General features: G+C 49.3%; 2 protein-coding genes across 11 annotated transcripts in view; both read right to left on the bottom strand.

The window, feature by feature from the left end:
* The window catches only part of MAJIN (membrane anchored junction protein), a 42,625-nt gene extending 30,841 nt beyond the window's left edge, over window positions 1–11,784 (bottom strand). For 5 of the 9 annotated variants that reach the window (XM_033204102.1, XM_033204106.1, XM_033204107.1 and 2 more), the window contains exon 1: window positions 4,669–4,896. The gene's annotated coding sequence lies outside the window, so the exon portion shown is untranslated. Of the gene's footprint in view, window positions 1–4,668; window positions 4,897–11,714 lie in introns of those variants that run through there. The other 4 variants (XM_033204103.1, XM_033204110.1, XM_033204105.1 and 1 more) reach the window with 4 other exon arrangements.
* A 6,318-nt stretch (window positions 11,785–18,102) lies between these two features.
* Window positions 18,103–20,090, bottom strand: part of BATF2 (basic leucine zipper ATF-like transcription factor 2) — a 30,362-nt gene continuing 28,374 nt past the window's right edge. For both annotated transcript variants that reach the window (XM_033207002.1, XM_033207004.1), the window contains one exon: window positions 18,103–19,990. In XM_033207002.1, the coding sequence (XP_033062893.1) occupies window positions 19,205–19,990 (786 nt within the window). In that variant the 3' untranslated portion in view covers window positions 18,103–19,204. The remainder of the gene's footprint in view (window positions 19,991–20,090) is intronic.

The following is a 20,090-nucleotide window of genomic DNA, read 5'->3' as shown; positions in this document are numbered from 1 at the left end:
GGAGCAGTGAGCTGAGATCATGCCATTGCACCCCAGCCTGGGCAACCAAGAGCAAAACTCTGTCTCAAAAAAAGAAAAAGAATAAAGAAAAAGAAACTAAGTGCTGATTTCCCCGTAACATGTTAGGGAAGCCTACTCTAAGTGACTAAGTTCTAAAGGAAGAATATGAGCTAGTGAGGCACAAATGGAGAGTGGATGGGGGTTCAGGGGTGGGTAGAGGAAATAGCAGGTACAAGAGTACTCAGTTGAGAAAAAGCATGGCACTTTCAAAAGAGAGAAGTACAGTAACCCAAACACAGCAGGCAAGAAAGACAGTGCTACAAGGTGAGACTATACATATAAGTGAGTTAGTCAGCACATATCTGAGACCCTACAGTGCATCAGGCGCTGTTCTGGACACTAATATGGTAAGTAACAAGAGAGACATGATCCCTTGTCTTTAAGGGCTTACATTTTAGGAGGTGTGGAGAGCAACATTCAACATATAAATAGATAAATAAATATAAATTGAGGTACTCTAAGTAGCATGAAGAAAATAATATTTGGTTTTATTTAGGATGACTAGAAGGCTGCTTTAGCTAGTATGGCCAGTGATGGCCTTTCAGAAGAGATCACAATTGACTTGAGGCCTTCATGGAAAGGAGCAACGATCATGGGGAAAAAGCATTCCAAGCAGAAAAACCAGCAAGTGCAGATGTCTGTGATGAGTTTAACGGACAGAAAGGTCAGTGTGGCTAGAACATTGAAAATGAAGACAGAGAGGAGGGAGATGAAGACAGTGTTAGGCAGGGACCAGATCATGTAAAGTTTGTAGGCCATCATAAAAAGTCAGATTTTATGTTAAGGATCTTATAAAGGAGAGATAAATGATTTGATGCATGCTTTATAAATATCTAAATATCTATTTTAATTTTATTTTAGAGACAAGATTTCTCTCAGGCACCCAGGCTGGAGTACAGCGGCACAATCACAGCTCAGTGCAGCCTCAACCTCCCAAGCTCAAGCAATCCTCCCACCTCAGCCTCCCAAATAGCTGGGACTGCAGGTGCCCACCACCATACCCAGCTAATTTTTGCAGAGACGGGGTTTCACTATGTTGCCCATGCTGGTCTCGAACTCCTGAGCTCAAGTGATCTGCCCACCTCAGCTTCCCTAAATGCTGGGATTACAAGCATGAGCCACCAGGCTTGGTCAAAATATCTAAACATCTGGTGACTGAAAGGAAGATGAACTGTAAAGGGACAGGATGAGAAGCAGGGAGACCAGTTAAGAAGCTTCTGTAGTCGTCCAGGAGAAAGATGCTGCTGATTTGGACTTGGGATTTTAGAAATTAGTAAATAGTTAGATGTGAGATATATTTTAGACTAACTAATGGACTAGATGTGGGAATCAAGGATGGCTCTCAGGTTTTTTGCCTTTGCAATTAGGTAGACAATAGTACATATTCTACTGAGATGGGGAATAATTCTAGGGAAAGAGATTTGGGGTGGGAGGGAGCAGAGGAAATCAGTAGTTGTGTTTTAAGTCTAAGAGGCCTATGAGACATCCAAGTGGATACACTGAGGAGGCAGTCTCCTAATGTGTAAGGGACAGAAATCAGGACGGAAATATACATTTGAGTCACCAGTGTTTAGATGGTATGTGAAACTACTGGAATAGATGATGAGATCATCTAGGGAGAAATTATAGGGAAGGGATGAGGGCCTTCCTTATAAGCCAGGTTACGGACTGTGGAATCTGTTGTAAGAACAATTAGAAGGCACTGAAGGGTATAATAAAAAATGACATGACCAGATGGCTGTGACTTAAAAAAAAAAAAAAAAAAAAAAAAATTCCCTCATGGCTGCAATGTGGGAAACAACCCGAACAAGAACAGATGAAAGGAGACCAGCTAGGAGCCTCCTACGGCTCAGGCAGAAGCTGATAGTAGCCTGGTCTAGAGTGATAAAAGTAAAGATGAGGAAAAGTGGACTGATTTGGAAGATGCTACTCGGGAAGCTGAGGCAGGCAAGACTGTCTTTTTTTTTTTTTTTTTTTTTTGAGACTGAGTCTTGCTCTGTTGTCCAGGCTGGAGTGTAGTGGTGCAATCTTGGCTGCAACCTCTGCCTCCCGGTTCGAGCGATTCTCCTGACTCAGTAATGACTTGGTGACTTTATAAGGGGAGAGAGAGCAATGACTCCTGGTTGCTTGAGCAACTAACTGAAGAGGTAAAAGCACCATTTCTGAAAACAGGAGCCTTATAAAATAAATTTTTGAGGGCAAGATGTTGAGTCTGTATCTGGACACGCTTAAGTTTGAGATGCCAAACAGAGAGCCAAAGAGAGATTCTACATAGACTGCTGGAAACTGGCTTCCTACCTGCAGATGCACGCATGAAGGAACTAGAGTTCAAAAAAGGAAAGGATGGGCTGGGCGCAGTGACTCTCACCTGTAATCCCAGCACTTGGAAGGCCAAAGTGGGTGGATCACCTGAGGTCAGGAGTTCGAGACCAGCTTGACCAACATGATGAAACCCCCTCTCTACTAAGAATACAAAAATTAGCCAGGTGTGGTGGCAGACGCCTGTAATCCCAGCTACTTAGGAGGCTGAGGCAGGAGAATCGCTTGAACCCAGGAGGCGGAGGATGCAGTGAGCCCAAATCTTGCCATTGCACTCCAGCCTGGATGACAAGAGCAAGACTCCATCTTTTTTACTTTCTTTCTTTTTTTGTTTTGAGACAGAGTCTCACTCTGTTGCCCAGGCTGGAGTGCAATGGTGCAATCTTGGCTCACTGCAACCTCCACCTCCCAGTTCAAGCAATTCTCCTGCTTTAGCCTCCTGAGTAGCTGGGACTACAGGGGCCCACCACCATACCCGGCTAATCTTTGTATTTTTAGTAGAGACAAGGTTTCACCATGTTGGCCAGGATAATCTCAATCTCCTGCCCTCATGATCCACCCGCCTTGGCCTCCCAAAGTGTTGGGATTACAGGCATGAGCCACCATTTCCAGCCAACTCTATTTTAAAAAAAGAAAGAAAAGAAAGAAAAAGAAAAGGATGTTCAGCAAAGGATACCTGCTGGAATCTTTCTGTCCACTTGCCCAAATGCCAAGATTCAATCAAGGCTCTGGGGAGCAGCACAGAGATCTCAGTGCCGTGACTCATACTTATTTGCAAGGTGCAATCAGGCATTTGAAAGCCAGAAACTCATTCAAATCAAGACATGATGTGACAGGCAATGTTTCAATGGAAAAAATCTTGTTTTCATGGCAACTGCTAGGCCAGGGTTGGAGGGTGAGTATAGATCAGAGGAGCACTTTAGTTCCTGGGGAAAGTGTGTGGTAAGAAGGTGGGGTGTGGCCGGGCACAGTGGCTTACACCTATAATCCCAACACTTTGGGAGGCCGAGGCGGGTGGGTCACCAAGGTCACAAGTTCGAAACCAGCCTGGCCAACATGGTGAAACCGTCTCTACTAGAAACACAAAAATTAGCCGGGTGTGGTGGTGGGCGCCTGTAATCCCAGCACTTTGGGAGGCAGAGGTGGGTGGATCACTTGAGGTCAGGAGTTCAAGACCAGCCTGGCCAACATGGTGAAACTCCATCTCTACCAAAAATACAAAAATTAGCCAGGCACGCCTGTAATCCCAGCTACTCAGGAGGCTGAGGCAGGAGAATCGCTTGAACCCGGGAGGTGGAGGTTACAGTGAGTCAAGATCGCGCCACTGAACTCCAGCCTGGGCGACAGAGCGAGACTCCGTCTCAAAAAAAAATAAAAAAGACGAAGGAAGAAGAAGAAGAAGGAAGAAGGAAGAAGGAGAAGAAGGAAGAAGGGAAGGAAGGAAGAAGAAGAAAGAAAGAAGAAGAGGAAGAAGAGGAAGAGGAAGAAGAAGAAGAAAGAAAGAAAGAGAGAGAGAGAGAAAGAAAGAAAGAAAAAGAAAGAAAGAAAGAAAGAAAAAAAGAAAGCAAGAAAGAAAGAAGGAAGGAGGAGGAGAAAGAGGAGGAGGAGGAGAAGGAGAAGGAGGGAGGGAGTTGAGGGAAGGAGGAGAAGGAAGAGGAGGAGGGAGAGGCGCTGGGTGTGGAGTGGGGAAAGAAGAACGAAGAAGGAAGGAGGAGAAGGAGGAGGAGGAGGAGGAGGAGGAGGAGGAGAAGGAGAAGGAGGAGAAGGAGAAGGAGGGAGGGAGTTGGGGGCAGGAGGAGAAGGAAGAGGAGGAGGGAGCGGCGCTGGGTGTAGAGTGGGGAAAGAAGGAAGAAAGAGGAGGAGGAGGAGGAGGAGTTGGGAGGGAGTTGGGGGGAGGAGGACGAGGAGGAGGGAGAGGCGCTGGGTGTGGAGTGGGGAAAGGGCAGTCTCTGGAGTCTGCGGATGACAGGGATCCCGGACTCTGTACCGGTCACTCGCCCGAGGGAAGGGGCAGAGGCCTGGAACCCCCCGGTCTCCCTTGCACTCTCCCGGCCTGCAACCCGCGCCAGTCCCGTGGCCTCCCAGTGGGAGCCCTGCAGTGGCACGGCCTGCACCCTGGGCGAGCTTGCTGGGTATCCCGGGAGCCCGGCGCTGAGAATGGGACCTCAGGGGGCAGGTGGGGCTGCACTTTGGCGGCAGAGGGTGGGGCCCGGCCCGGAAACTTCCCTCAGAAATAACAGAAACGCTAAGACAACTTCCCGAGGGCCCCGGGCTGTCGTGTGCCGTTACCTCAGCCCCAGGTGGCTCCAGGCTCGGCCAGGCTATGTCTCACACACTGACTAGGAATCCTTCGGCCTCAGAAAAGTGGCCCCGGCCAGCATACCCACTAATAAGTGCTCTCTGAAAAGGGCGGGCGCCAACCTCGAACGAAGTCAGCTCTAGGGACTGGCTGGCCTGCTCCTCAGCGACTTCGGAGCTCGTGCCGCGCGCCCGCCAGGCCTTCTGCGCACGCGCAGGCCTGGCCGTGGTCTGCGCGTGCGCATTTCATTGTCGCTGCCGAGGACGCGCGCGGCCCCACCCACTGGATGCCACGTCGCCTTCAGGTCCGTCCCGGATTTACCAGTCTATTGTTTATTTCGCGCCTGCTTTCGCGTGGCCTCGTGGGGAACTAGCGACTGCAGAGTCCTTACTGTGTGCCAGGCGTTATGCAGGGCACCTTCCTTTATTCCTCGGCGACATGTTCTGCAGCAGGCATTAATGTCCCAAATTTAGGATCGCTTGAGCTCAGGAGGCCGAGGCTGCAGTGAGCCGAGATCGCGTCACTGCACTCCAGCACACACACTCCCACTTTTTTACTTAAATCTTATTTTTAAAAATAGAGACAGGGGCCGGGCGCGGTGGCTCAAGCCTGTAATCCCAGCTCTTTGGGAGGCCGAGGTCAGGAGATCGAGACCATCCTTGCTAACACGGTGAAATCCCGTCTCTACTAAAAATACAAAAAAATGAGCCGGGCGTGGTGGCGGGCGCCTGTAGTCCCAGCTACTCAGGAGGCTGAGGCAGGAGAATGGCGTGAACCCAGGAGGCGGAGCTTGCAGTGAGCCGAGACTGTGCCACTGCACTCCAGCCTGGGCGACAGAACAAGACTCCATCTCAAAAAAAAAAAAGAGAGACAGGGGCCCGGCGCGGTGGCTCACGCCTGTAATCCCAGCACTTTGGGAGGTCAAGGTGGACGGATCACCTGAGGTCAGGAGTTCGAGACCAACCTGGCCAATATGGTGAAACCCCGTCTCTATTTCGTAGAAATACAAGATCAACCAGGCGCGGTGGCTCACTGTGGTAATCCCAGCACTTTGGGAGGCGGAGGCGGGCACATCATGAGGTCAGGAGATCCAGACCATCCTGGCTAACACCGTGAAACCCCGTCTCTACTAAAAATACAAAAAATTAGCCAGGCGTGGTGGCGGGTGCCTGTAGTCCCAGCTACTCGGGAGGCTGAGACAGGAGAATGGCCTGAACCTGGTAAGTGGAGCTTGCAGTGAGCCGAGATTGCAAGATTGTGCCACTGTACTCTAGCCTGGGCAACAGAACAAGACTCCATCTCAAACAAAACAAAACAAAAACAAGATTAGCCAGGCATGGTGGTGCACAGCTGCAATCCCTGCTACTCAGGTCACAGGAATCTCTTGATTCCTGTGAATCAAGGAATTGAAGCACAGGAATCTCTTGAACCCGGGAGGCAGAGGTTGCAGTGAGCTGAGATCACGCCATTGCACTCCAGCCTGGGCAACAAGAGCAAAACCCCGTCTCAAAAATTAAAAAAAAAAATGGCGGGGAGGAGGGCCGAGCGTGGTGGCTCACATCTGTAATCCCAGCACTTTGGGAGGCCAAGGCAGGCAAATCACGAGGTCAGGAATTCAAGACAAGCCTGGGCAACATAGTGAAACCCCGTCTCTACTAAAAATACAAAAATTAGAGTTGGGCATGGTGGCCTCGTGCCTGTAATCCCGGCTGCTCTGGAGGCTGAGGCAGGAGAATTGCCTGAACCTGGGAGGCAGAGGTTGCAGTGAGCTGAAATCACACCACTGCAGTCCAGCCTGGGCTACAGAGAGAGGCTCCATCTCAAAAAAAAAAAAAAAGAAAGAAAGAAAAAAAAAAAAAAAACAAAGAAACTGCGAAGCAGTTGTCCAGAGTGGCTGTACCATTCTGCACTCCTGCCAGCAGAGTGTGAGTTGCTCTGCATCCTTGCCAGCACTTGATATTTTCAGTTAAAAATTTTTTGCCATCCTAACAGATGTGTAGTGGTATCTAGTTATAGATTTAATTTGCATTTCCCTAACGACTAATAACGTTGAGCACCTTTTTTATGGGCCGTTGGGATTCTTGAGAATTAATAAACCTATACCCTAACTCAGAAACAATTTACAGTGCTAAAGAGACTCACATGGATTCAGACTGAGCCTGCCATACTGGAACATTTCAACAGCAACGCTCGCAGATGACAACAGAATTCAAAGCACATATACCAGATCTGTCAAGCCAGCCAGCACATGGCAAAAGCCTGGCAACAAAAAATAGCACACTGTGTATGTGTCTGTCTCCAAGAAGTTCAGTGTCACTTAAATATAAGGAACAGGTGGCCGCGTGTGGTGGCTCACACCTGTTATCCCAGCACTTTGGGAGGCGGAGGCGGGCAAATCACCTGAGGTCAGGAGTTCGAGCCAACCTGGCCAACATGGTGAAACCCTGTCTCTACTAAAACAAACAAACAAACCAACCAACCAACCACAAAATTAGCCAGGCGAGGTGGCATGCACCTTAATCCCAGTTACTCAGAGGCTGAGGCAGGAGAATCACTTGAAATCAGTGGGTGCAGGTTGCAGTGAGCTGAGATTGCGCCATTGCACTCCTGCCTGGGCCAAAAGAGCGAAACTTCGTCTCAAAAAAAAAAAAAAAGAAGAAAAGAAAAGAAAGAAACAGGTGTGGAGTGGCAGGATATAGGGTTGAGGGGGGACACAGGAGTTAGACTACGAAGAAGCTTGTGCTGAGGTAATTGAATTTATCTCTATAGCAATAAGATGCTTTTAAAAGTTGGATTTTGGTTTCAGAAAAATGTTCCTGAGGCCAGGTGCGATGGTTCACACTTGTAATCCCAACATGTTGGGAGGCTGAGACAGGAGGATCTCTTGAGGTCAGGAGTTCAAGACTAGCCTGGGCAACACAGTAAAACTTCATCTCCACAAAAAAATAAAAAAATTAGCCAGACATGGAAGTGCACGCTTGTATTCCCAGCTATTCAGAAGGCTGAAGATTCGGGGGGAAGATTGCTTGAGCCCAGGGACTCAAGGGACTCAAGGCTGCAGTGAGCTGTGATCATGCCACTGCAGTCTGGCCTAGGGGACAGAGCAAGACCCCCGCACTCCCACCCCCCCCCCGCCGCTAAAAAAAAAAGTTCCTGGAACCCTGGCTTCTTCATTTTCATTCTCTGCCTATTTATTCTTTCTTATTGTTCAAGGCCCAGCCCAAATGCCACCTCCTCTGAGAAGCCCTCTGTAATCCCCCTAGCCAGAAGATCAGGTGTTTTTTTTTTTTTTTTTTTTTTTTTTTGCCTTTCCTTGTGTTGACTGGCCAGTCTGCCTAGAGGGTGGGAACTGCAATTTACCCCACTTTGGGCTTTTTTTTTTTTGAGACGGAGTCTTGCTCTGTCACCCAGGCTGGAGTGCAGTGGCGCGATCTCCGCTGACTGCAAGCTCCGCCTCCCAGATTCACGCCATTCTCCTGCCTCAGCCTCCTGAGTAGCTGGGACTACAGGCACCTGCCACCACGCCTGGCTAATTTTTTGTATTTTTTGCTAGAGACGGGGTTTCACCCTGTTAACCAGGATGGTCTTGATCTCCTGACCTTGTGATCTGCCCGCCTTGGCCTCCCAAAGTGCTTGGATTACAGGTATGAGCCACCGTGCCGGCCACTTCTTATGTGGCTTGACAAGGGATCTAGCACATAGAAGGTGCTAATCCATGTTTGATGAATATCGATGAATTTTCAAATGAAGGAAGTTTCCTGGGCAATCCAGCTCTGGAGTCCTGTCAGATTACACCAGTATTAGTTCTCAAACTAGGGCATGCATCAGAACTACCTAGAGGGCTTGTAGATTGCTGGACTAAGCCCCCAAGTTTCTAATTTAGTAGATCTGGGGGGTCTGAGGATTTGCCTTTTGAACAAGTAAGTTCCCAGGTGCTGCTGCTGCTGGCAGAAGGGACCATACTCAGATAAACTTTGGATGAAACAGTCCCTACATGTGGCTGTGGGCACAGTTCAGGTGCTTCTCAGAATCAAGCTCTGGCCTGGACACTCTCAAGGGCCCATCATTCCTGTGCTTTATCACAACCATGTGACCACCAGACCCTTTAGCGGATGTCCTTGGTCTTGACTACTGTCCCACTCCTTTGACCTGGAGGCAGGATTACTTTACCCTCTCCTGGTCCCTTTATTTCTTTATTTCTTTATTTTATTTATTTTTGAAACAGAGTATCAATCCTTCGCCCAGGTTGGAGTGCAATGACACGATCTTGGCTCACTGCAACCTCTGCCTCCTGGGTTCAAGCAATTCTCCTGCCTCAGCCTCCCAAGTAGCTAGGATTACAGGCGCCTGCCACCACATCCAGCTAATTTTTTTTGTATTTTTTTGTAGAGATGGGGTTTCGCCATGTTGGCCAGGCTGGTCTTTAACTCCTGACCTCTGGCGATTCACCCGCCTCAGCCTCCCAAAGTGCTGGGATTACAAGCGTGAGCCACCGTGCCTGGGCTATTTATTTATTTATTTATTTGAGACGGAGTCTCACTGTTGCTCAGGCTGGAGTGCAGTGGTGCAATCTCGGCTCACTGCAACCTCTGCCTCCCAGGTTCAAGCAGTTCTCCTGCCTCAGCCTCCCAAGTAGCTGGGATTACAAGCATGCACCACCACTCCTGGCTAATTTTTGTATTTTTAGTAGAGATGGGTGTTCACCATGTTGGCCAGGGTGGTCTTGAACTCCTGACCTCAGCTAATCTGCCCGCCTCGGCCTCCCAAAGTGCTGGGATTACAGGCGTGAGCCACTGTGCCCGGTCCTCTCCTGGTCCCTTTTTCCCAGGGACTCCCAGAAAGGCTTCTTAGAGGGGCCCTGATCACATGGTCATGTTCTATAACTGGCTTTCCTCCCCCTAAGCAGTACAGTCTAAGAGCCTCAGAGGACAAAACAAATCCTGTCCTAGGAAGAAGCCTAGCACGTACAGAGGAAGAATGGAGTGCTGGGAATAGGGCCCCCATTAACTGCCAGCCCAAGTTCTTAGGGAAAGGCTCCACAGACCCATGATCTCCTGGAGAGGGTCAGAACCAGGTCTTGTTCCTTAGAGAGCTGCTGCTGCTTCTTGGGCCTGTGCAGCTTCCTAGCCTCCAAGGCTGAGGGAAGGAGCCATTTAATCAACAGCTCCATTTCCTGCAGCCCCTGGGGCTCCCCAACCCCTGCCACCTCCCTTTGGGCTTCCCAGGTCAATCACCTGCCAAGCAACGGGCCTCAGCTCAGAAAAGCTGGCCAACCAGAGACTGGTCTGACGGGGCCATGGGGAGTTGAAATGATCTGACTCAGAGAGGCAACCCTGGGGGTGGGCGCAGGGGGGTCTGCCCCCACCCCTAGGGCAGTGTAATTTACAGTTCACCACTCCCTCTCTATGTGTTGGGTATCTGGCTCACAGTAAGGCTGTGAAACCCAGTGACCATCCAGATATGAGCCTTGTGGAGCTTGAGGAGGTGATGGGTTGGGATAGGTTTGCTCAAAGAGGCCTCCAAATCCTTCCAGGCTCAGCCCAGACCTTGAAGGCCTTTGTGCAGTTTTAGTAACAGGAGCTGATTCCTGTGGCTGGTGGCTGTCACAGGACAGAAGCAGAGGACACCAGGAAGGAGGTGAAACTTCCAAGAAGGAGGTGAACCACTAACCCAGGAGTCCCCTCCCCAACCACAGAGATCCTTCAGAAGGGCTCTCTTTGGCGACGTTTTGTGTTTGAATCTAACTCAAAATACCGGGTTGTTAGAGGCGCAAGTGTTCCCAAGAATCGTCCATGGAAACTGTTCTAGACACTGGGTCCAGGCCCACCCCAGGGAGTCAGATTCAGGAATCTTGGCATGATTGAGAGATCTGTCCTAGGTTATTTTTACCCTGACTGGAGTCTCTTCCCTGTCCACTGCCTCACCAGATAAACAGAAGCCAAGACACAAGGAGGAAAACTTGTAAGGGCCTGGGCACACTGTCAGACGTAGTGGAGGCAGGACTAGCCTCTCTGGAGAGACTTCAGCATTCTCCGCTGTGAAAAACGGGGCTGTAGACCTTTTTAAATGGCATGTATTTCTGCAGGAACACACACACAAACACTTACAGTCCCCAAGGAATAGTCTCTCCTACAGGATGGGAATGCCCCCAGAGGGCACTGAACCACTAATCCAAGAGGAAAGGTCTCAGATTCCTTCTTGCCTCAGGTACCCCGTATCAGACCGGAGATTTTTCCGTCAATCTTCCCTGAGTACAGGCTCTGATCTGTCCATGGTTCTGATTTTTAATGGATTTCACTTGGGAGCAAGTCATGAGTTCTTTCATTCATTTGGAGCAGCTAACATTTACTGAACACTTACTATGTGCCAGGGACTGTGAGCTACTTCTTACATGCAACCCGCTTTTTCCAAAGTAACCAGACATAATAGAAAAAAACCACAGGTCAGGCCGGGTGCGGTGGTTCATGCCTGTAATCCCAGGACTTTGGGAGGCCGAGGCGGGCACATCATGAGGTCAGGAGATCGAGACCATCCTGGCTAACACAGTGAAACCCGTCTCCACTAAAAATACAAAAAATTGGCGGAGTGTAGTGGCAGGCGCCTGTAGTCCCAGCTACTTGGGAGGCTGAGGCAGGAGAATGGCATGAACCCAGGAGGTGGAGCTTGCAATAAGCCGAGATCGCGCCACTGCACTCCAGCCTGGGAGAGAGAGCGAGACTATCTCAAAAACAAAACAAAACAAAACAAAACAAAACAAAAACCCACCACAGATCATAAAATGTGTAGCTCAGTGAATTTTCTTTTTCTTTTTCTTTTTTGAGATGGAATCTCGCTCTGTTGCCCAGGCTGGTCTTGAACTCTTGGGCTCAAGCCATCCTCTCACCTGGCTTCCCAAAGTGTTGGGATTACAAGTGTGAGCCACCATGCCTGGCTGAACATATACTTTTCTATTATACCTATTGTATTAGTTTGTTTTCACACTGCTGACAAAGATATACTTGGAACTGGAAAGAAAAAGAGGTTTAATTAGACTTACAGTTCCACACGACTGGGGAGGTCTCAGCATGGCGGGAGGCAGAAGATACTTCTTACATGATAGCAGCAAGAGAAAAATGAGGAAGCAGCAAAAGCAGAAACCCCTGATAAACCCATCAGATCTTGTGACACTTACTCACTATCACGAGAATAGCACAGGAAACACGGACCCCCATGATTCAATTACCTTTCCCTGGGTCCCTCCCACAACAGGCGGGAATTCTGGGAGATACAATTCAAGTTGAGATTTGGGTGGGGACACAAGCAAACCATATCACCTGTCTACATTATACATTCATATCTTTGTCTACACACACACACATATATATACTGGGTGGACTATAGGTGGGCACCTTTTTAAGTCTACATTTTCCAGATGAGAAAGCTGAGTCTTGACGTTGAGTGAGGAAATAATAGAGCTGGGACTCGAACCTAATCCTATCTGACCCTGGAGTCTATGCTGTCTAACCACTATGCTCCACTGCCTCCGAAAGCACAGGCTTTTTAAAAGTACTCATTGGCCGGACACAGTGGCTCATGCCTGTAACCGCAGAACTTTGGGAGGCCGAGATGGGAGAATCGTTTGAGGCCAGGAGCTCGAGACCAGCCTGGTCAACATAGCAAGACCCCATCTCTAAGGAAAATTTTAAAAAGTGAAAAATTAAAAAATAAAAGTATTCATTATGTGTCAGCCAAGTGTGGTGACTCACACTTGAAAATCTAGCACCTTGGGAGGCTGAGGAGGGAGAACCACTTGAGCCTTGGAGGTCAAGGCTACAGTGAATTGTGTTTGTGCCATTGCACTCCAGCCTGGGCCTCCCTGTCTCAGTAATAATAATAATAATTATAATCATTATGTGCCACACTGGTTGCTGTCATTGAGGGCGATAAGAGGGTAGCAAGACGCAGTCACACAAAAAGGAAGATGATAGAAAAGCACATGGTGAGGAAAGCAGGTCACTTTTTTTTTTTTTTTTGAGATGAAGTTTCGCTCTTGTTACTCAGGCTGGAGTGCAATGGCATGGTCTTGGCTCACCACAACCTCCGCCTCCTGGGTTCAAGCAATTCTCCTGCCTCAACCTCCCGAGTAGCTGGGATTACAGGCATGCACCAACCACGCCAGGCTAATTTTGTATTTTTAGTGGAGACGGGGCTTCTCCATGTTGGTCAGGCTGGTCTTGAACTCCCAACCTCAGATGATCCACCTGCCTTAGCCTCCCAAAGTGTTGAGATTATAGGCGTGAGCCAATGGACTGGGCCTGCAGGTCACTTTTATCTTGGAAAATTACAGGAGGCTTCCTGGAGGAAGGACCATTTGAAGAGGAAGGATGGGGGCAAATTCTGGGCATGAAGGAGTGATAAGGGAAAGACTATCAGGCTGAGAGCTCTGGATGCACAAGAAGACACAGGCTGCAAAGGCCCTCAGAGGTCATCTTGCCCATCTCTCATTGTCCACCAACCTACTGATGGCTTCCAAATTTATTCATCCAGTTCTGACCTTTCCCAGACTCCAGACTCTTATTTAAACCAGTTGGATGTCAAATAGGTATCTCAAATTTAACATGGCCAAAACAGGGCTCCTGATCCCCACCATGAAACCCCAAACTGCTCCTCTTCCAGCCTTTCTTGGTTTTTGGCACTACCAACCACCAATTGCTCAGGTCCCAAATCTCAGAGTCATCCTTCCTTCCTCCCTTTTACCACACTCAATCCATGAGCATATCCCATCAGCTCTATCTGTAAAGCACACCCTGAATCCAACCACTTCTTTTTTGTTAATTTTTGATTTTTGTGAATACACAGTAGGCGTGCATGAGATGTTTTGATATAAACATACAATGCACAATAATCACATCATGGAGAATGAGGTATCCACCCCTCAAGCATTTATCCCTGGTGTTACAAACAATGCAATTACACTCTTTTAGTTCTTTCCAAGTGTACAATTAAATGATTATTGACTATAGTCACCCTATTATATGCTATCAAATAGTAGGTCTTATTTGTTCTTTCTATTTTTTTTAATCTCTTAATCATCCCCACCACCCCCCACCCACCCCCAATCCTCTTCTTAGCCTCTGGTAATCATCCTTCTACTCTCCATCTCCATTAGTACAATTATTTTGAGTTTTAGATCCCACAAATAAGTGAAAACATGTGATGTTTGTCTTTCTGTGCCTGGCTTATTTCACTTAACATAATGATCTTCAGTTCCATCCATGTTGCAAGTGACAGAATCTCATTCTTTTTATAGCTGAATAGTACTTCATTGTGTATATGTACCACGTTTTCCTTATCCATTCTTCTGTTGATGGACACTTAGGTTGGTTCCACATCCTGGCTATTGTAAACAGTGCTGCAACATGAGAGTGCAGATATTTCTTCGATATACTGATTTCCTTTCTTTTGGATCTATACCCAGCAGTGGGAGTGCTGGATCATATGGTAGCTCTATTTTTAGTTTTTTGGGGAACCTCCAAACTGTTCTCCATAGTGGTTGTACTAATTTACATTCCCACCAGCAGTATTCAAGGGTTCCCTTTCTTGCACATCCTCGCCAGCATTTGTTATTGACTGTCTTTTGGGTATAAGCCATTTGAATGGGTATAAGCCATTGTAGTTTTCATTAGCATTACTCTGATGATTAATGATGTTAGCACCTTTTCATATGTCTATTTGCCATTTGTATATCTTCTTTTGAGAAATGTCTACTGGAATCTTTTGCCTCCCCCCACTTTTCTTTTTTTTTTTTTTTTTGAGATGAAGTCTCGCTCTGTCTCCCAGGCTGGAGTGCAGTGGCATGATCTGAGCTCACTGCAACCTCTGCCTCCTGGGTTCACACAATTCTCATGCCTCAGCCTCCCAAGTAGCTGGGATTACAGGCACATGCCTCTCAAAGTGCTGGGATTACAGGCACCCGCTACCACGCCTGGCTAATTTTTGTAGTTTTGGTAGAGACAGGGTTTCGCCATGTTGGCCAGACTGGTCTCGAATTCCTGACTTCAAGTGATCCACCTGCCTCGGCCTCCCAAAGGTCTGGGATTACAGGCGTGAGCCACTGTGCCCAGCCTTTTTGCCCATTTTTAAATCAGATTATTAGGTTTCTTTCAAGAAAATAGGAAGAAAATTTAAAAAGAAAGATTATAGATTTTTTTCCTATAGAGTTGTTTGACCTCCTTATATATTCTGGTTATTAATCCCTTGTCAGATGGGCTGACCTTTTCTTACCACCTCACTGCTTCCACTCTCACCCCAGAACAATGTGATCTTTTGTAAATGTCAGTCTCCCTGATTCATGGAAAAAAGGCAACACCCTTGTGTCTGTATGATCTGGCCCTTGGTTATCTCTCTGACTTTATCCCTGACCAACTGACCGCCTCTGACCCTCCTTCATTCCCTCCAGCCACGCCAGCCTCCTGTCTCAAATTTCACTGCCTTCTTGAAGACTTTGCTCAAATGTTCTCTTTTTTTTTTTGAGATGGAGTCTAGCTCTGTCACCCAGGATGGAGTGCAGTGGCGTGATCTCTGCTCACTGCAACCTCCACCTTCTGGGTTCCAGAGATGCTTGTGCCTCAGCTTCCCAAGTAGCTGGGACTACAGGCATGTGCCACTATGCCCTGATAATTTTCTCTACTTTTCTTTTTTTGAGATGGAGTCTTGCTCTGTTACCCAGGCTGGAGTGCAATAGCGTGATCTCGGCTCACCGCAACCTCCGCCTCCCGGGCTCAAGCAATCCTCCTGCTTCAGCCTCCCAAGTAGCTGGGATTACAGGCACGTGCCACCATGCCCAGCAATTTTTTTGGTATTTTTAGTAGAGATGGGTTTTCATGTTGGCCAGTCTGGTTTCGAACTCCTGACCTCAGGCGATCTGCCCGCCTCGGCCTCCCAAAGTGCTGGGATTACAGGCGTGAGCCACTGTGCCCAGCCAAGCATTCTTTATTCAGCTCTTCAGTTCAGCTCTTCAGTAATCCATCATATGAGTGTACCAGCATTAACTGAATCACTCCCATCTATTTGTTTGAGGGTGGGGTAGAGTTTTACCTTCTTGGGTCATATCTATTAGCATGTACTGCCCCTGAAGTCAGGGCCTGCAATGAGAATCCAGGAAGGTTGAAGGCTGGGTTGCCTGCAGCTAAGGGCTCCTGATTGTTGAACAAATTCCATATGGTTTCCTAGCTGTGTGACCTTGACTTATTATTTACCACCTCTGGGCCTCAGTCTCCCTTTCTTTCTCTCTTTTTCTTACAGCTCTAGCTCAAAGAAAGTTTCCTCTTCTGAACAGTGGTGTTGAGAAGCATACGTCAGAGTTACTAGAGGCATCATTGAGTTAATCTAAGTAAAACAGCACAGAGCCTGCTACACTTTAGGGTATACACGCACAGCATGACCATGGTGTTCTCATCCCCCACTGAGTCCTCGTGCCCAGAGTATGTTGAATCCTGTCCCAGCCTCTAGCCCACCTTGAATCAACAGCACCTTGGCTTTCCTCCCACCAGTTTCCTCTCCCTGAATCACTGGTGACCATGACTCTGCTGCCATCCACAGCCCTGTGACTTCCCCTTGCTATGCGAACCTGGCACAATGGTTACTTGTGTGTCCTCTTGGCTGGGCCACAGTGCCCAGATATGTGATCAAACATTATTCTGAATGTTTCTATGAATATGTTTTTTAGATGAGACATTGAAATTGGTGGGCTTTGAATAAAGCAGGTTGCCCTCCATAATGTAGGTGGGCCTCATCCAATCGACTGAAGGCCTGAATAGAACAAAAAGACTAACCTTCTCCAAGCCAGAGTAAGTTCTGTAGCTGGTGGACTTTGGACTTGAACTGCAACAGCAGCACTTTCCTGGGGCTGCAGCCTGACAGTTCACCCTGAAGAATTTGGACTTGCCAACCTCCATCATCACATGAGCCAATTTCTTTCTTTCTTTTTTTTTTTTTGAGACGGAGTCTCGCTCTGTCGCTCAGGCTGGAGTGCAGTGGCCGGATCTCAGCTCGCTGCAAGTTCCGCGTCCCGGGTTTACGCCATTCTCCTGCCTCAGCCTCCCAAGTAGCTGGGATTACAGGCGCCCGCCACCTCGCCCGGCTAGTTTTTTGTATTTTTTAGTAGAGACAGGGTTTCACCGGGTTAGCCAGGATGGTCTCTATCTCCTGACCTCGTGATCCGCCCGTCTCGGCCTCCCAAAGTGCTGGGATTACAGGCTTGAGCCACCGCGCCCGGCCCTTTTTTTTTTTTTTTGAGATGGAGTCTCACTCTGTCGCCCAGACTGGAGTGCAGTGGTGCGATCTTGGCTCACTGCAAGCTCCGCCTCCCAGGTTCACACCATTCTCCTGCCTCAGCCTCCTGAGTAGCTGGGACTACAGGCACCTGCCACCACGCCCAGCTAATTTTTTTGTATTTTTAGTAGAGACGGGGTTTCACCATGTTAGCCAGAATGGTCTCAATCTCCTGACCTTGTGATCCACCCGCCTCGGCCTCCCACAGTGCTTGGATTACAGGTGTGAGCCACCGCACCTGGCCCACACAAGCCAATTTCTTTTTTTTTTTTTGAGACAGAGTCTCGCTCTGTCGCCCAGGCTGGAGTGCAGTGGCCGGATCTCAGCTCACTGCAAGCTCCGCCTCCCGGGTTTACGCCATTCTCTCGCCTCAGCCTCCCGAGTAGCTGGGACTACAGGCGCCCGCCATCTCGCCCGGCGAATTTTTTGTATATTTTTTAGTAGAGACGGGGTTTCACCGTGTTAGCCAGGATGGTCTCGATCTCCTGACCTCGTGATCCGCCCATCTCGGCCTCCCAAAGTGCTGGGATTACAGGCTTGAGCCACCGCGCCTGGCCGCCAATTTCTTAAATCTCTCTCAGTGGGGCGTGGTGGCTCATGCCTGTAATCCCAGCACTTTGGGAGGCCAAGGCAGGCAGATCACCTGAGGTCAGGAGTTCGAGACCAACCTGGCCAACATGGTGAAACACCGTCTCTACTAAAAATACAAAAATTAACCAGTGTGGTGGTGGGCACCTGTAATCCCAGCTACTTGGGAGGCTGAGGCAGGAGAATCACTTGAACCCAGGAGGCGGAGGTTGCAGTAAGCTGAGATTGCACCATTGTACTCCAGCCCAGGTGACAAGAATGAAACTCCGTCTCAAAAAAAACAAAACAAAACAAATCTCTCTCTCTCCACACACACACACTCTATTGGTTCTATTTCTCTAGAGAACACCGACTAATACACCTGGGCAAATCCATCTCATCTCTGAGCCTCAGTTTCCTCATCTGTAGTATGGGAGGGAGATTAATTAGCTGGTTCATGAGGGGTTGCCCATCTCTATTATTCTCTCTTCTTTCAAAAACTCTATAGGTTACAACCAGAGGTTTAAGCAGCTAGGCAAAGCAGAAAAGATTGCAAAACACTTTATTTCCATCACATATGTTCCAAGACTTGTGTTCAGTATCCAGGAATGTGTTAAATACTAACATAGTGTTTCATTTACATGTGAGTGAAACCTGGGTGAAGAGCCAGGGTTTCTCTCCCCAGTCCCCCTTAGAGTGCTTGTCCTGGAGTCAGAGTGCAAAACACCCTCTTGAAGCAGACACCATCACTGAACTCCCACCGGGTCCTGGGCCCTGCTCTTCCTGCTGTTAGCCCAGGCCAAAGAGCAATGAGGGAACTGCTTAGGAGGGGTCTGAGGGTAATGGGGGCCTAGGGGCCACCCAGGGGTGGGTGCTACCAGGAAAGGTATAGCCTCCCTGCTGTCAGGTGCAAGCCCATCACTGCTTGAAAATAACCTTGCACAGGGTCCTTCCTCATTCTTTCCTCTTGCTTTTTCTTTATGAGATGAATGGCTCTTCCACTGTGGCTTTAGGGGCAGTAGGGAGGCAGGGAGCTATTTGGGAACAGCCTGGAGAGCTGACCCTGCAGAATCTCCCAGAAGCCTTGGTGTGGCTATGAGTACCCAGGCTGTAGAAATCCCAGATGGGTCTGTTCCAGGCCTCTTCCCCAACTCCAGCCTACAGGTTCAGCGTCTTGGCACTGAAAACACTACTAGGGGAAGCAAGAGTCTGGTCTTCTGCTTGGCCTCTACCCACCAGGGCTTGGACTCTGGACCTGCCCCAGCTTGGTCAGGATTTCTGGGACTGCAGGACTCTGGCCCTGGAATCACGTAGGAATGCAGAGAGCCCTTCTCTGATCCCAGCACACAAACCTTCTCACATCAGCCCTCAGTTTCCAGGATTTCAGCCCCTCGGATGCCTGGGCCAGGACAGGAGAAGGAGGAGTGGAGGATGCTGTTTCGGGCTCCAAGAAAGGCTTCGTGACCTTGGCCTTGTCACTTGGCTTCCCTGAGCCTCGGTTTCCTTGTCTGAAAAAGTGGAGTGATAATCTCGATTTCTCAGGTCAACTGGGAGGTTGAAATAAGATATTGGTGGTGACAGGGCCTGTCACAGTGGGAGGCCTCAGTGGTGGCTTCCTTTTCCACTGTGAAATCCTGGGCCAGCTGGTCAGCCACGCAGGGCAGCACCCAGTAGCGAGGGAGGAGAGGCCCGTGTGCTAAGGTTGCTTCCTGAGCCCAAAGAAGGGGCCAACCCAGCTCCAGAGACCAGGTTAGAAGTGGACTTGAGAGAGGAGAGCAGAGGAAAGGCCAGGAGAGGGTGAGGGCTGGGATCTACACCCAGCCCTTGCCAAGCGGCCGCTGAGAAAGCAGGTTTGTGCTCCCTGCTCTGCAGACATGCAAGCCCCAGGGCAGAGGAAGGGTTGTTGGGAGAGGACTCCAGCTTCCCTCTGGTGGGATGCTCCAGCTCGAGGGGCTGTGGAGGGGCAGTTTGGGCTGTGAGGCTGGGCTGGAGGGCACTGAGCTTAGAGGAAGACCCCTGCAGGCTGGAACCAGTGTGTGAGGCAAACAGAAGAGGGCTGGGGGACAGTTGGACAGGAGGTTCAGCAACCACAGTGGGGCCAAGGGACAGTGAGGGCAGAGGGGACTGGAGGAGGCTGGGGGAATCATGAGGCTGTGGACCTGGAGAGAGCGGCTGAGCTGGGGAACAGGAGTCCGGGGTCTGGAACAGCTCCAGCTGCTCCCGACAGCCATGTTGTCCCTGTGGGCCAGGGCCCAGGAGAACCTCAGCCTGGTCCCAGCAGCCCAGGAGCCCTGGAGCTGAGCAGGAGGCACAGTCCATGGGGCACAGGCGCTCATGCACGTGCAGGGTCTGGCTCCACCACGCCAGCTCGGCCTGAAGGGCCTGGATCTCCTTCCTCAGGGCGAGGTTGTCTTTCTCCAGAGACTCGTGCTGCTGCAGAGAAGCAGATGGAAGGGGAGGGGAACCTCAGCCAGTGTCAGGAGGCCTGCATTAGCCTTGGCCCCTTCCAGGGTTCTCAACTTCAGGAGACAGA

The sequence above is a fragment of the Trachypithecus francoisi genome, unplaced genomic scaffold, assembly GCF_009764315.1.
Source record: "Trachypithecus francoisi isolate TF-2019V2 unplaced genomic scaffold, Tfra_2.0 Lachesis_group8, whole genome shotgun sequence".
Lineage (NCBI taxonomy): Eukaryota > Metazoa > Chordata > Mammalia > Primates > Cercopithecidae > Trachypithecus > Trachypithecus francoisi.
This window is presented reverse-complemented; position numbering and strand designations above follow the sequence as displayed.